At 40.4% G+C, this 13,903-nt stretch overlaps 1 protein-coding gene across 2 annotated transcripts in view; it reads left to right on the forward strand.

Annotated features, from left to right (window-relative positions):
* Naaladl2 (N-acetylated alpha-linked acidic dipeptidase like 2) overlaps positions 1 to 13,903 on the forward strand; it is an 883,574-nt gene that overhangs the window by 382,582 nt on the left and 487,089 nt on the right. For both annotated transcript variants that reach the window (XM_038347191.1, XM_038347190.1), the window contains one exon: positions 3,937 to 4,087. In XM_038347191.1, the coding sequence (XP_038203119.1) occupies positions 3,937 to 4,087 (151 nt within the window). The remainder of the gene's footprint in view (positions 1 to 3,936; positions 4,088 to 13,903) is intronic.

Below are 13,903 nucleotides of genomic sequence, written 5' to 3' on the forward strand. Positions count from 1 at the left end.
TTCTTCTTTACTTCTTTAATCTATGACTGTCTATACTGTGGTCACTTTAAAGACTTTGTTTTTTATGATTTACTTCTTTTTATAACTGTCTATATTATTGTGATTCTCTCTCCCAAGCCTGTATACATTTATCAAACTCTGAGACCCATTTAAAGGTCTTTTTTTTTCTGAATCTACCTTCATTGCATATCTGTAATAATTTTCTGACCAGGAGCACTTTTAAAATGGTAAGCAACTTGGTCACAGAGGTTGGCTCTGCCTCTCTCGGGCTTTCAATATGGTGGAGGTAGTACACCATCAGCTCTGGGACTGTTGGGTAGGAGCCATCCTCCCCACCTTAACTCTGGGTAGCACTGTGCAGCATATAAACCCTTTTTATCTGAGTAAAAGCTAAATCTGTCATGTACCGCACAGCACGGCCTGGACATATCTCTGTGTATGGTGGCAGGAATCCTCCATGTTCTCTTGCTTGTGCATTCCTAGCAGACTCAGTCCCACAGTCTGTGCAGGCGAGGCACGGGGCACTGAGCTGCAGGCATGGTCTCAGCTGATTTCCTCCAAACCTGGAGCAGGAATACAAGACTTGGGCCCACAAACCCCATTTCAAGTGCTCAGTAGCCGGACCTGCTGAAAGAGTCAAGGGCATTTGTGCTGACGAACCAGGAAGCCGCTGCTGGGCAGTTTTTTGCTGCTAATGCTGAATCAGAATGACCTCTCTCTTTTTGTTTTGTTTTGTTTCTGAGACAGGGTTTCTCTGTAGCTTTGGAGTCTGTCCTGAAACTAGCTCTTGTAGACCAGGCTGGCCTTGAACTCACAGAGATTCATCTGCCTCTCCCTCTCTGCTCACAGCCAGCAAACAGAGCCTACTAAGGGACAAAAAAATGTGGCTAAACTGTGATTTTTTTGTGTGTCTAGAATTCCTTTCCAAGCTCTCTCAGGTGTGGCAGCTAAAAGGAAGGGATAATCCCTAGAGTGATGCAATGTGCATTCAGTGGCATTGGAGTTCTGGTGCTGTCCGTGACTGCCTCGCATGTAGATGATGCTCAGTGAATGAGTCCTACTGGCTGACTGTGGGAGGTCTCAACCTCACATAATTCTGAGCAGACTCACTGAAGCGGGACAGGTTTAACTTAGCAAATAAAACCTTGATTTTTGTTATTTTCTAAACTTTTTTTATTGATTCTTTGTGTCTTTCACATCATGCATCTCAGTCCTACTCATCTCCCTGTCCCTTATGAGCCACCCTCTGCCCTTGCAACCACTCCCTCCCAAATAAAATAAAATTAGAAAGAAATATCTCATCGTGGAAACTTTAGTATAACACAGTATGTCACACAGTATAGAATTTATTCCATGTATCTTTACTTGCCAGTATTCATTGAAAAGAGTCATTGGTGTGGTTTGTGGCCTCTTGTTTCGGCTATGACATTGATATTGGGCCCCCATTGTGGTATCTCTTGCATTTCCTTTTATTGTTTTATGTTGTGAAGATCCTCTGGCTTTGGATCTTCAGAATGTGACCTTTCACTTGCTCCAACAGATGATAAATGGGGTAGAAGAAGGGGTAGAACACCTCATTACCCTGGTTCTGATTCTGGGCAGTTGCAGGTTTAGTCAATACTCTTGATTGCTTACTAGTATCCCATGATATGTATCATGAACTGTGGTATGGAGAAGAAGCTTGATCCTGCCCTAAAAGCAGGGCCCATTCAAGATCACAGTGACTGTCCTTAGTCTATTGCACACTTCAGTAAACAATATGAGCAGTAATTGGAAAGTAAACTATGAGTATCAAGTCAAATCTCTGGATCAGTAGTAAAAATATACACTCAATCTGGATGATAACCTGGTACTGTTTATTGACTTAATAGCCTCTAATTACATTTATCTCTAATAGAAAACAAATAGAAGCAGCAAATCATGTTTATTGTTATTCATATCATATTAATTCACACTAAGGTGCATAATGAACATAAATTGGTTAAGCAAACAAAAAAATAGAACATTGGTAAATATCAAGATCATCATCCCGTTGTATACATGTGCACTTTTAAAAGTGAATACATCTTTCCATCAGGCATCCTGAAGGATGTAACCTGGGGCTGCTGTCAAATGCTTCCCTTAGGATCAGACAGCAAAGGGTTCTCCACAAGCAGGTGTCTCCTGAGTTTGTTTGGAATTCTTTTACAGCCCTCTCTCCCAGATGGGACTGAGCACGCAACCTCAGGTTGCGTGCTCAAGGAGGTTCTTAGAAGGTTTACTGAGGCAGTTAATTTCCAAATAGCCTGAGAGGTGGTTTTTCATTTTAAGTTGGTAGGACAGGCTTTGCTCTGCAAGATGTAACCTCATCATACTGGGCACTTTCTGCTCTGGAGAAGGACAGAAGAATAGGCAGAACAGCATTCATCAAAAGCAGAACTCTGTGTGGAGGGCAATCCTCTGTTAGACTCGCAGACGTAACAATTCTTGGACTATTAAAGAAGATAGAGAATGAGAAAGTCTGCAGCAGAGGAAGAAATCAGATATGAACAATATAGAAATGTTGCCTAGGAAGTCAAGGGAGAGTAATCAAGACTTTGGTGGGATTTACTTTTTAATCAAGTGACATTTATATCACACCCTGTCCCTAAGCCTCAGAAAACATCATAGAAAGATTATAAGAACTGATGGTCAGGGAAGAATTGGGTGTAAGAATATCTTCTACATACATCAGAACCACGGCATTGTGAACTCAGGGCAGCTGTGGTTGCTGACCAGAAATTAAGTTCAAGTTTGCACAGCACTAATTTAATTCAGTAAGTGATTAAAAATTAAATCAAAACAAAACAAACAAAAATGAGGACATGAAGTTAGAACGGGACTTTGCAGGAAATCAAGAATGATTTGGAAGAAATGGGGGAATAATTCAAATGCATTAAATGTATGTTTCAAAGAATAAGCAGAGCATGCCATATTTAAAATAATAAAACAAAAAAGTCATCCATGTACTACCCATGCTGTTTTATGTGCTAATGGTAACAAACATAGTTAAGTTTTTGTTGATTTAACACAAACTTAGACTTACTTGAATATCAATTTAAAAATCGCCTCTGTAAGATTGGCCTATGTGCATATCATTGAGGTATTTTCTTAACTGATAATCAGTCTAGGAGGGCCAAACCCAATGTAGGCATTACCATCCTTGGGCAGATGGGTGTGGGCTTTTTTTAAAAAAAAGGTTGCTGAGCAAGCTCGAGGAAGATACTCATCAATCTGTGTCACTCCACAGCCTTTCTTCAATTCCTCCCTCTAGGTCACTGTCTTGAGCTTCTGCTCTGAAAGTTTTTGATGATGTGTGTGACTATAAATCTATCTCTGTTAGAGTTTCTATTTCGGGGAAGAGACACCATGACCACAGCAACTTTTATAAAGGACAACATGTAATTGAGGTGAAAGCTTAAAGTTTCAGAGGTTCAGTCCATTATCCTCATGATAGGAAGCATGGCGGCACACGGGCAGACATGGTACTTGAGAAGGAGCTAAAAGTTAAACCATCTTGGGCCACAGGAAACAGGAAGTGAATAGAGACACTGGATGTGGCTTGAGCATATATGAGGCCACGAAGCCTGCCTCCACAGTGACTCACTTCCTCCAACAGGGTAATGCGAACTCCAAAATTAGCCACATTGCCTAGTAACACCACTCACTATGAGTTTTTTGGGGGTCAATTTCATTCAAACTACCAAAAGCTGCTTTAGGAGGTAATATTTATAGAAATGACAAAAATCAAAGTAGAATAATAGCACACAGCTCAAATTTTGAAAAATAGAGAATTAAAGTGACTTTTGAAAAACATTGAAAGATTTGTGAATTACTTTATTTGCCCACAATAAGGAAGACGAGACTTGTGAACATCCAATGTGTACAATGCTGTCAAATGTTTCTCTCCTTCTTTAGATTTCCTTACTGGAAAAGGCTGGGTTTGGAGGTGCTCTTCTCTACACTGATCCTTGTGATGTGCCAAAGTCTGAAGATCTTAGCTTGGAGACCTTTATGGTGACGCTAAATCCAGGAGGAGACCCTTCTACACCTGGGTACCCTAGTCTTGGTAAGCTTCTTCTTGTCAGCCTCATATAGGCATGATCTGTAAGTGTATGCTATCTAATTTAATCAGTAGATAGTAAAAATACAATTCTTAGTGCTCCATAGCTTTTTTAAAAAGTGAATACTTTATCTATTCAAAAGCATATAGTACCAATCTGTTGGAATAAAGCATTTCTAGAAATCTATAACAGGTTGCCATTTCAATGATGTATGCAATGACAGACAGCAAGCATGTGCTACAAGATAAACTCAATCTCGGTTGGGGAGACACTCAGTTTGGATACACAAACAAACACCTGGAACTCTTGGTTGTCACCTCTGTACTGGGCCAGCTGTGATAACATTGAGTCCAGTGTTTAGGGCTCCACAGAGTCTATTAGCAGAACTAATTTAAAACCATTTTTCAATGATTAGGAATTCTGTTATAATTTAAGGGTGATTAAGCTCCAAAGAAGAAGGATAGAACAACAAGAATCCTTGAAATTATTTTCTGGTGGTTGTATTTATCATGTATGCAAATTAAATTGAATAGTCCAGTGACTACTCTGTCACCTACTTAGCTTTAGCAATGGCTCCTGCTCTACTACTCCTGTTTGGTCTGTATATTCCCTAACACCTTTACCCAATTCAATTATTTTCCAAAAACGTTGAATAAAATCACATGATGATTGAGACATTAATGTGATGCAGTAGATATTTAGCTAAGAACATTTTCATCCCCTCAAAAATTCTGATTCAGATCCAGGAAGATAGCATACAGGGTCAAGGAGCTTGCCACAGGATTCTGTCCTCTGATTCCAGTTCCCAGAATCCCCTTGGTGGAGATGAGCGTTGATACCACAAATTGTCCTGTGACCTCCGATGTACAGCATGCTCCACAGCCCCTACAAAATAGACCACATCCTGCTGGGATGTCAACTGCACTTTTTACATCACTTCAAGTGAGTGATTTTTAAGTCAAGGCTGTAAAAGTACTCCAAAAATTTCAAATGAATTACTTCAATGAGACTCAGGGATCCATATAAGGAATTGCTACTTCCTAAGCCGCATTGCCCGGCCAAGCTGTTTCTAAGTAGTATTGCATCAGAGCAGGAAGAAATAGTTTCTAACCTGCATGTTCCCGTGTGATTTAGCAAAGAATGTCTTGGAGTCATCACTTCAACAAAGGCAGCATGGTCATTTCGCTGAGCTTTATTTTCTTGGCAGTGAAAAGATTATGCTGCTCCAGTGTGTCTCTCACAAGGTGGTTTCAAGGAAATGGAAAACCTTGAATTCCAAGTCTGACTTAAATGGGAACTCTAAAGGAGGAGCCCTACATCTGTATTCAATCACACTGCTGGTGATTCTGAAGTTTGAGAAGCACTGGACTAGAAAAGCTTTGTCGTGCTTCATCTGCCACATCCAAATTGGACCAGTGGGGCCAATGCTCTGAACTATGTGACCTCTTGCTACTGTTTCCTCAGCATCTGAGCCTTTCATATTTGCTCGCTCTATATCAGTCGAGATTCTGACAGGGCATCCTGGATTTGCAGCCCACTTCTTGCTCTCAGCAGGCTACCAGTACAAGGTCAACGCTGCTGAGTAAACAGCTTCTTCCCGCAACACCAGCGATGCCTTGGGTGGTGTTTGTCCCTGAGTTTATCTTTAACTAAAATCTAATGTTTGTTGCTTTAAACAAAATGAAAGCACATATTCCTGATGTGCTTTTCACAGAATATGCAGCCTTTTCCTTTAGGTGTGTGGTGAAACTTCTCAAACATCTTATGTCACTCAAAATACATTGTGATTGACACCAACAGTTTAATTTTTTATTTACTAATGAGTACTGTAGTCTATTGTGCTAATTCCTTTGAGCTTTGCATGGTAGCACATGCCTATACTTCCAGGAGTTGGGAGACTGGGGCAGATGATCAAAAATTCAGTTATCTGTAGCAAGAAAGTTAATTTGAGGCCCACCTGGGCTGCACTTTGTGACCTCGTATTAAAATGAAATAAATAAAAGCAGCAACTACAAAACAAATGCCAACACTCAGAAAATAGAATTTTACCAAATTTAAAGAGTTAACAGCACATCAAAGTTTTATTTTATTATTTTTTCTCATAACTCTGTAGGAATGAAATAAGCCCATGGGCTTGTCTTGTGCTGTGTTTGGTTTCTAATTGATATCCACAGTAACTAAACAATTTTGGTATCAGTGTTTTTTTTTTTTTTTTATCTGCAGTTGTGATTGGTCTACCATCACTTATTAGCTATTTAAAGCCAAGCAAACAAAAATAAAATAGAAAGCTATGAGATGCACAGATACCAAAAAAATAAGAAGCAGAACCCATTTGTTCATTAAATCACAGTAAATAAACTTTTCCCTCTCTCAAAGTATTAAGCTGTCTGAAATTTACATCTGTCATAGTTCCTGGAGTCAGAAACATTTTCTATGCTTGCATTTATTTTACTAATTTGTCTTCTGAATTTAAATCTTTAATTTAATTTTGTTGTTGCTTTCAAATAACAGTATATCAAACTTTTTGACTACGAGTTTATTGAAATTCAAGCTGTTTCCTTCATTGCGATTTAGTATTGAATATCCGTAAACTATATTTCCAGAACTCCATCTTGCTTAAAGCTCTTACCTCTGCCCCTCTGTGCTTGTGACACCCTTTTCTCTCTTTCCCCTGTGTTTTAAATTCTTGAGGAAGGTCTTTTCAGTGGTTTGACTTGACTGAAATGTGAAACAGGATACAGTTATTTAATATTCCCCGAGTTCCAATTGAGTGGGTCTGTGTTTTTATGCACTGTCTGCTCAGCGCCACACTTGCCAGCCAGAGCTTTGCAAAGACTAAGATGGTCACTGAGTGTGACAAGGCTTCAGCAGATGTCTTTGGTCCAGTTACTTGGACAAATGTCTGAAGACTGTCCTGAGTTGGTGCTAAATAACCTGAGACAGTGTTGAGCTATCCCCTGACTATAATACCAGAAAATATGAATACCTGCCTAGTTGTCAAAGCAAAGGGTTAGATGCTCAGAACACGGATGCATTGTCACCTGGTTGGGGAAGCACAGAAAGCGTCTGCATTCTCACTACTTCGCTGTCACTGACTGGTGGTTCATAACCCGACATCGTCCTGGCTGTATGAAATACTATCAAACTCCTTTCTTAGAATTACTTCAAGGAGAATGATGGTTAGGCATCATTTTTTTCTGCAAGATTAATTCAATAAATATTTAAACTACATATTATTTAAATTCAAACATTACTTCAGAAATAAAATTTTGTTTTGAAAAATAACTTATAAGCATAAGTTTATATGGACCTATATAAGAAGCATTTTTTTATTGCTAAATATCTAAGTGTGCAGCTTACAAAAATTCCTTTGAGTGGTTATTGTTCTTAAAACCTGTGTACTGCTTGGTGTATCTGTCACTCAGAGTGCTCTTCATTGCTGTACTGGGAGTGCTTTATTTTGAACAAGTACTAGGCTGATAGAGTCGTTTGTTTTGTTTAAGAGCCAACGTTTCCATAGAAATCTATGGTGAGTTCTCAGGGTGATAAAACCTCTACTGAGAGAAGGGTCAGCATTTATGAGCAGCTGGTATTCTTCTAAAGGAGTTGAGTTAGGTTTCCACCCACCTCTGGGGACTCGCAGCCACCTGTAGCCCCATTTCCTAGGACTTCAGCATCCTTCGCTGGCCTCCTTGGACACCTGCATACACATTCACAGAGACAATCATATATACACATAAGTAAAAATAAAATAAAGTATTTTAAGAGTCTATTCTTTAAAACTAAGTGTTCAAATGCATTTCTACACAATAGACAAAATAAACTATGTAAGTGGTACTTCTTAAACTTTATGGTAATTTTATTTTTACCCCCAGTGGTCCCCTTTTTAGTGCACATATATAATATTATTTTAAATTATATGTAATGTGGGGGAGCTATATACACTCCACACAGGCACCCTCAGAGGTCAGAGCTGTGGCATCTCCTGAAGCTGGAGCTATCCTCATCTTTGAGACCCTGAAGTGGTTCTGAGAACCCAAACCCTTCTGGAAGAGGAGTAAACAGTCATAACAGCTGAAAGTTTTTCCAGCCCTTTTAACAGTCTCATAAACATAACAAATTTTACTAGTTCCCCATTCCTAATTGGTAAACTGATCTATATTAAAAGTTACCTAATTAACATAATAATAACACCAAGTCACAAATTGTCTAATTTCTAACCTAGAGCTACTCTTCTAACGATATTTTGTAACTATTATATAACATATATAAAAGTCTGAGTTATTAGCAAACAAAAATTTGAATTCAATGCAGAAAAATTTGGGATTTAGTTCACCACAGAGCCCAGTGGGGCTTTGGGAAGCCTTCTAGGTCCACACGGAGTCAGAGTGTCAGCCGTGCTGTGACAAGCCAGCTGAGAATGGGAAGGAAGGACATGTTCACTCACAGGTACCACACAGTTCAGTCTGTCATGGTGGGGAGGCATCTCTAGGGCTGCCCAATTAGTGGCGGCGGGAGCTTGTGGCAAGACTCCTCACATAACCTGTGCCAGAACCTGCAAAGGCCATGTTTAGCGCGCTGCTTTTGCCCGTCAGCCTCCTCTTCTCCAGCATTCTCACCAAACTGCCCCACCAGCGTGAATGGAATTTCATATCAAACCACACCAGATATGCCAATATAACACCCAAACTAAAAAGAATCTCCTCTCTCTCTCTCTCTCTCTCTCTCTCTCTCTCTCTCTCTCTCTCTCTCTCTCTCTCTCTCTCTCTCTCTCTCTCTCTGTGTGTGTGTGTGTGTGTGTGTGTCTGATGCACACATATTTCTACAAATGGCAATGGTGAACACCTTTAATGCCAGCACTTAAGAGCAGAAGCAGATGGAGACTGATCTCAGTGAGTTCCAGGACAGCCAGAACTGTTACACAGAGAAACCCTGTCTGGAAAGACCAAAAAAAAAAAAATGCATTCTATTACAAGAAAATTACAAGAAATAAATAGAACATTTATCAGCCAAGGAATATAAGAAAAAAACACAGCAAAAAAAGTGAATTTGGAAGGTTGATAAATAACTCAGTGGTTAAAAACACTGGCTACTCTTGCAGCAGACCCAGATTTCAGGCCCAGCATCAACACAGTAACACAGTGGCTCACGCCTATCTGCTACTCAGGTTCTAGGGAGTCCGATGCTCTCCACTGTTCTCTAGGCTTCGGGAATGCATGTAGTACACATACATAATTGCAGGGAAGTCACTCATACACCTCTAAAGTTAAAATAAATTAAATAGTTTTAAAATGTGAGTTTTATTTTTTAACTACAGACATTTGGCTAACGTTTTTGTTTTGGGGTTTTGTTTTGTTTTGGCTTGGTTGTGGTTTTAGAGGAATATATTCAAAATCTGTCATTTCTCCAATATCATGAGCTTTCTTCTTCTTATATTTGAACTGTATAAAAGATGCCTCTATCTTATTTTTAAAAGTTTTCTCTTTTTCTTTTTTCTTTTTGTTTTTCAAGACAGGGTTTCTCTGTAGCTTTGGAGCCTGTCCTGGAACTTGCTCTGTAGACCAGGCTGGCTTCGAACTCACAGAGATCTGCCTGACTCTGCCTCCAGAGTGCTAGGAGTAAAGGTGTGCGCCACCACCACACAACTTTAAAAGTTTTTCTTAAAGAATTACTAAAACATAATTAGCTATTGGCTTCCTTTAAAAACAAAACATCCAAAATTTTTTCTCCACTCTCCATGGTCACCCTCTTGTCAACATTACTCCAGCTCTGGCATGACTTGTCTTTGAAACGGTTTTCCTCTGTCAAGGAGTGACTCCTTTACCACACCAGGTCAGTCAATTTCTTTAATGACCAAGGTTTTGGGTGAGGGGATTAGGCACAGCCTCTTCTTTCATAATTCAAATTCACAAAAGGCAAAAGTAAGATATTCTTCCAATGAGTATTCCAGTAGCAGAGAAGTTACCCCAAGTAGACAGAGGGGGACGATCCACAGCAAATGCTCCTGAGGGCCCAAACTCACTTCTGAAACAAGAACTTCGTAGTTTCAACTTGAATTCTTTCCTCGCTGGAATGGAAAAATCATTCAGAAAGAACAGTTTTATTAGCAGTCATCAGAAAAGACGTCCTACACCATAATTTTGTTTTATACTTAAAAATCCATAACAGTATAAAGCCTGTGGGTAAGCTGTAGTACAAAGAATTTATAATTCTCTTTGCTACCTTCTTTTTTCTTCTTTTTTCTTTCCTTTTAAAAAATACTTTCCCCTCTCATTGAAAATAGATTTTCTCATATACTATATCCTGATTACAGTCTCCCTTCCCTCATCCTCCAGTTCTTCCTTCCCTTCCTTCCCTTCAGATCCACTTCCTTTCTGCTTATTTTTCAAAGAGGTAACAACAATGCTACCCAAATCAGATATAGTAAGATCAAACAAAACAAAATAAATAAATAAATCACATGCGAGTTGGACAAGGCAATCCAACAGAAGGAAAAGAAGCCCAAGAGAAGGCACAAGAGTCAGAGACCCGTTTGTTCAATGACTCAGGAGTACCGTAAAAACACTAAACTGAAAACTATAATATATATGCAAGAGACACAGCGCATAGCTGTGCTGATCCTGTGCATGCTGCTTCAGTCTCTGTGAGTTCTTGTGATCTTTGCTGCTTTGTTTCTTTAGAGGGCCTTGTTCTCTTGGTGTCTTTTAAACACTTTTAAATGTGAGTTTTGTTCTTCAACCACAGGTACTTGGTTACTTCTTTGTATGGGTTTTGTTGGTCAGAGCAACCATAAGCACTTATCGACTAATGGGCCCTGTGAGTCAATGTTCATTGTTATCCCTGTATGTGTCACTGTGGTAAATCTTTATATGAAGGACTGGGATTAATAGCAGGCTTTTGTTGTTGTTGTTGTTGTTGTTATTGTTGTTGAGGAAAACTTTGACTATTTGGGGCTATTTGGTCACACTCTGAGACTGTGTTAAAGAAATCAACCTTGCATCAAGGGGTGGAGCTAGCGACTAGTTGATATGGAGGACTCTGGAATAGGGATAGAAAGACTCATAGGAAGGAGTAGGTAGGGATTTAGAATTTCATTGCCCTTTTGATTTAGAATAGCTGGAAAGACACTCTCATACTGGGTCTTTGGGCGAAAAGGAAGCTCAGCTGTTTGTTTTTTGACCTTTCTGAGGTAGCAGGTTCCCCCCCCCCCCACCATCTGACTCCTGAGTCTTTATTGGCAAATAGAATGATAGAGACTTACTTAAAAAAAACTACATTTGATGGCAGTGGCAGCGTCAGTGCCTGCAGGAACTGAAGTCCCACCAGGCCTTGACCTGAGCAGCCAAGCACTGACTGTGAAGCTTTCTGGGGCACAGAAAAGAGGTGAAATAGCAGTAGATATAGTTGTAGCTGCTAAGTCTACAGAAAACAACACCTGACAATCTGAAGGACTGAGAGTCCATGAGGACGGGGTGGCTGCAGCTGACATTCACTGCAGTGAGCCCCCGAGGATGGGGTGGCTACAGCTGACATTCACTGCAGTGAGCCCATGAGGACGGGGTGGCTGCAGCTGACATTCACTGCAGTTGACCAAATGTTCCCTTGAGAGGACAAGACAGCAGAATGGCGCATCCAGACAGAACACCATTGTGTGTACCACAGAATCATGACTGACCTTATCCTTGGCAATGAAAGGACAGGCCTGTGTGGTCAAATTTCTTAGCACAAGCTATGTCTGTCTCTTTATTTTACAGTAAATCAATTAAAATTAAATGAAATTTAAAATATAGTTATCTGAGCCACATTTCAAACACTTGGCAGCCAATGTAGCTATGGTAAAGGATTTACATGGGTAGGGAAGGATTTACATGGCTATAATTACCACATTGTGAGGAAGTGTCTGTTTCAGGCTGTCCAGAGCTTGTTTCTCCACAGTCTTCATAGCTGGTTGTTGTTAATCTCTTAATTTATTTAATCACTGGAATTATTTTAAAACTGCATTTATAAAGCATACAGTATGAACCACATGTTTAGGCATGCTTCCTGAATCCTCTTATGGCTTAGTGTTGAACTGAAACATAGCTGAGTGCTTCTAAAGTAAACATTTTCCATTTCCAGAATTCTCAGAAGAGTTTTTGCATTTTAAATATGTTAAAATAAATCTTCCGATGTGGTTTTAAAGGGTGGCTGCATTGCTTCAACCTGCTAGTGCTGTAAATTTCAGCTCAACACAGTTTCTTCTGAAAGTCTGTCCCGGGGGAAAGAGTGTGCTCTACTTTTGTTTTGACTATCAATTACGGCTCAGTTTAAAATTTTCATTGAGAACTGGAAGATTAAATCATCCTTGGACATTTACAGGATTCATTTTTTTTTTGTTTTTTTTTTCCTCATTTTTTTATTCAAGATTTCAATCTCCTCCCCTCCTCCTCCACCTTCCCTCCCCTCCCTTCCACCCATACCCCCACTCCACCCCTCTCCAAAGACAAAGAGCCATCAGGGTTCCCTTCACTATGTTAAGTTCAAGGTCCTCCCAGCTCCCCCTAAGTCCAGGAAGGTGAGCAACCAAACTGACAAGGCTCACAGTGAGCCCGTTCATGCTGTAGAGTTCATGTTCATTGCCATTGTCCTTGGTTTCTCAGTCCTCCTCCATCATCAGCCACATTCAGAGAGTCTGGTTTGGTCCCGTGTTCCATCAGTCCTATTCCGACTGAACTTGGTGGTCTCCCGTTAGATCTGTCCCACCGTCTCAATGGGTAAAGGCACTCCTCGCGGTCCTGGCTTCCTTGCTCATGATCTCCCTCCTTACCCAGTCCCAAAAAGATGAACATGGGATGTACTCACTCATAACTGGTTTCTAGCCATAAATAAAGGACATCGAGCCTATAATTCGTAAAAAATCCTAGAGAAGTTATATAAGAAGGTGAACCCAAAGAAAAACATATAGTTATCCTCCTGGATATTGGAAGTAGACAAGATTGCCAAACAAAAAAAAAATGGGAACATGGGGGTGGGGTAGGATGGGGGGATGGGGGAATGGGGAGAGAAAAGTGTGAAGTGGAGGATGGGAAGAGCTTGGGGGAATAGGATGGTTGGGATATAGGAAGGGTGGATATGGGAACAAGGAATTATATATCTTAGTTAAGGGAGCCATTCTAAGGTTGGCAGATACAGGATTCATTTTTGAGAGACAAGCAGTTGGTACTCAGAAGCACGAACATGACCATTTTTTGCAATAAGTCAAAAGCTACATTTTGATAGTTGTTTCTCATGTGTTACTAGTGTTGTCTGCTGGAAAGAGTCAAGGAATGGCCTTTCTATCCCTGGGAATTGATATCACCTGCATATTTGCAAAGTTAGTGGTTTGCCTTCAAATGAAATATGATACATCGACCATGCACACCCCCATCTGATGATAACACCGAACATACACAGCCCCATCTGATGGTACATACCGACCATGCACAGCCCCATTTGAGAATATACGCCGACCATGAAAATGCAATCTGAGGATATACAATGACCATGCACACCCTCATCTGATCATGCACACCCCCATCTGATCATACACACCGACCATGCACACCCCATGTGATCATACACCCCGACCATCCACACCCCATCTGATGATACATGCCGACCATGCACAACCCCATCTGAGAATATACAGTGACCATGAACATGCAATCTGAGAATACACAATAACCATGCACACCCCCATCTGATCATACACACCAACCATGCACACCCCCTTCTGATCATGCACACCGACCATGCACACCCCCATCTGATCATACACACCAACCATGCACACCCCATCTAAT

Source organism: Arvicola amphibius, chromosome 11, assembly GCF_903992535.2.
Source record: "Arvicola amphibius chromosome 11, mArvAmp1.2, whole genome shotgun sequence".
NCBI classification, from domain to species: Eukaryota; Metazoa; Chordata; class Mammalia; order Rodentia; family Cricetidae; genus Arvicola; species Arvicola amphibius.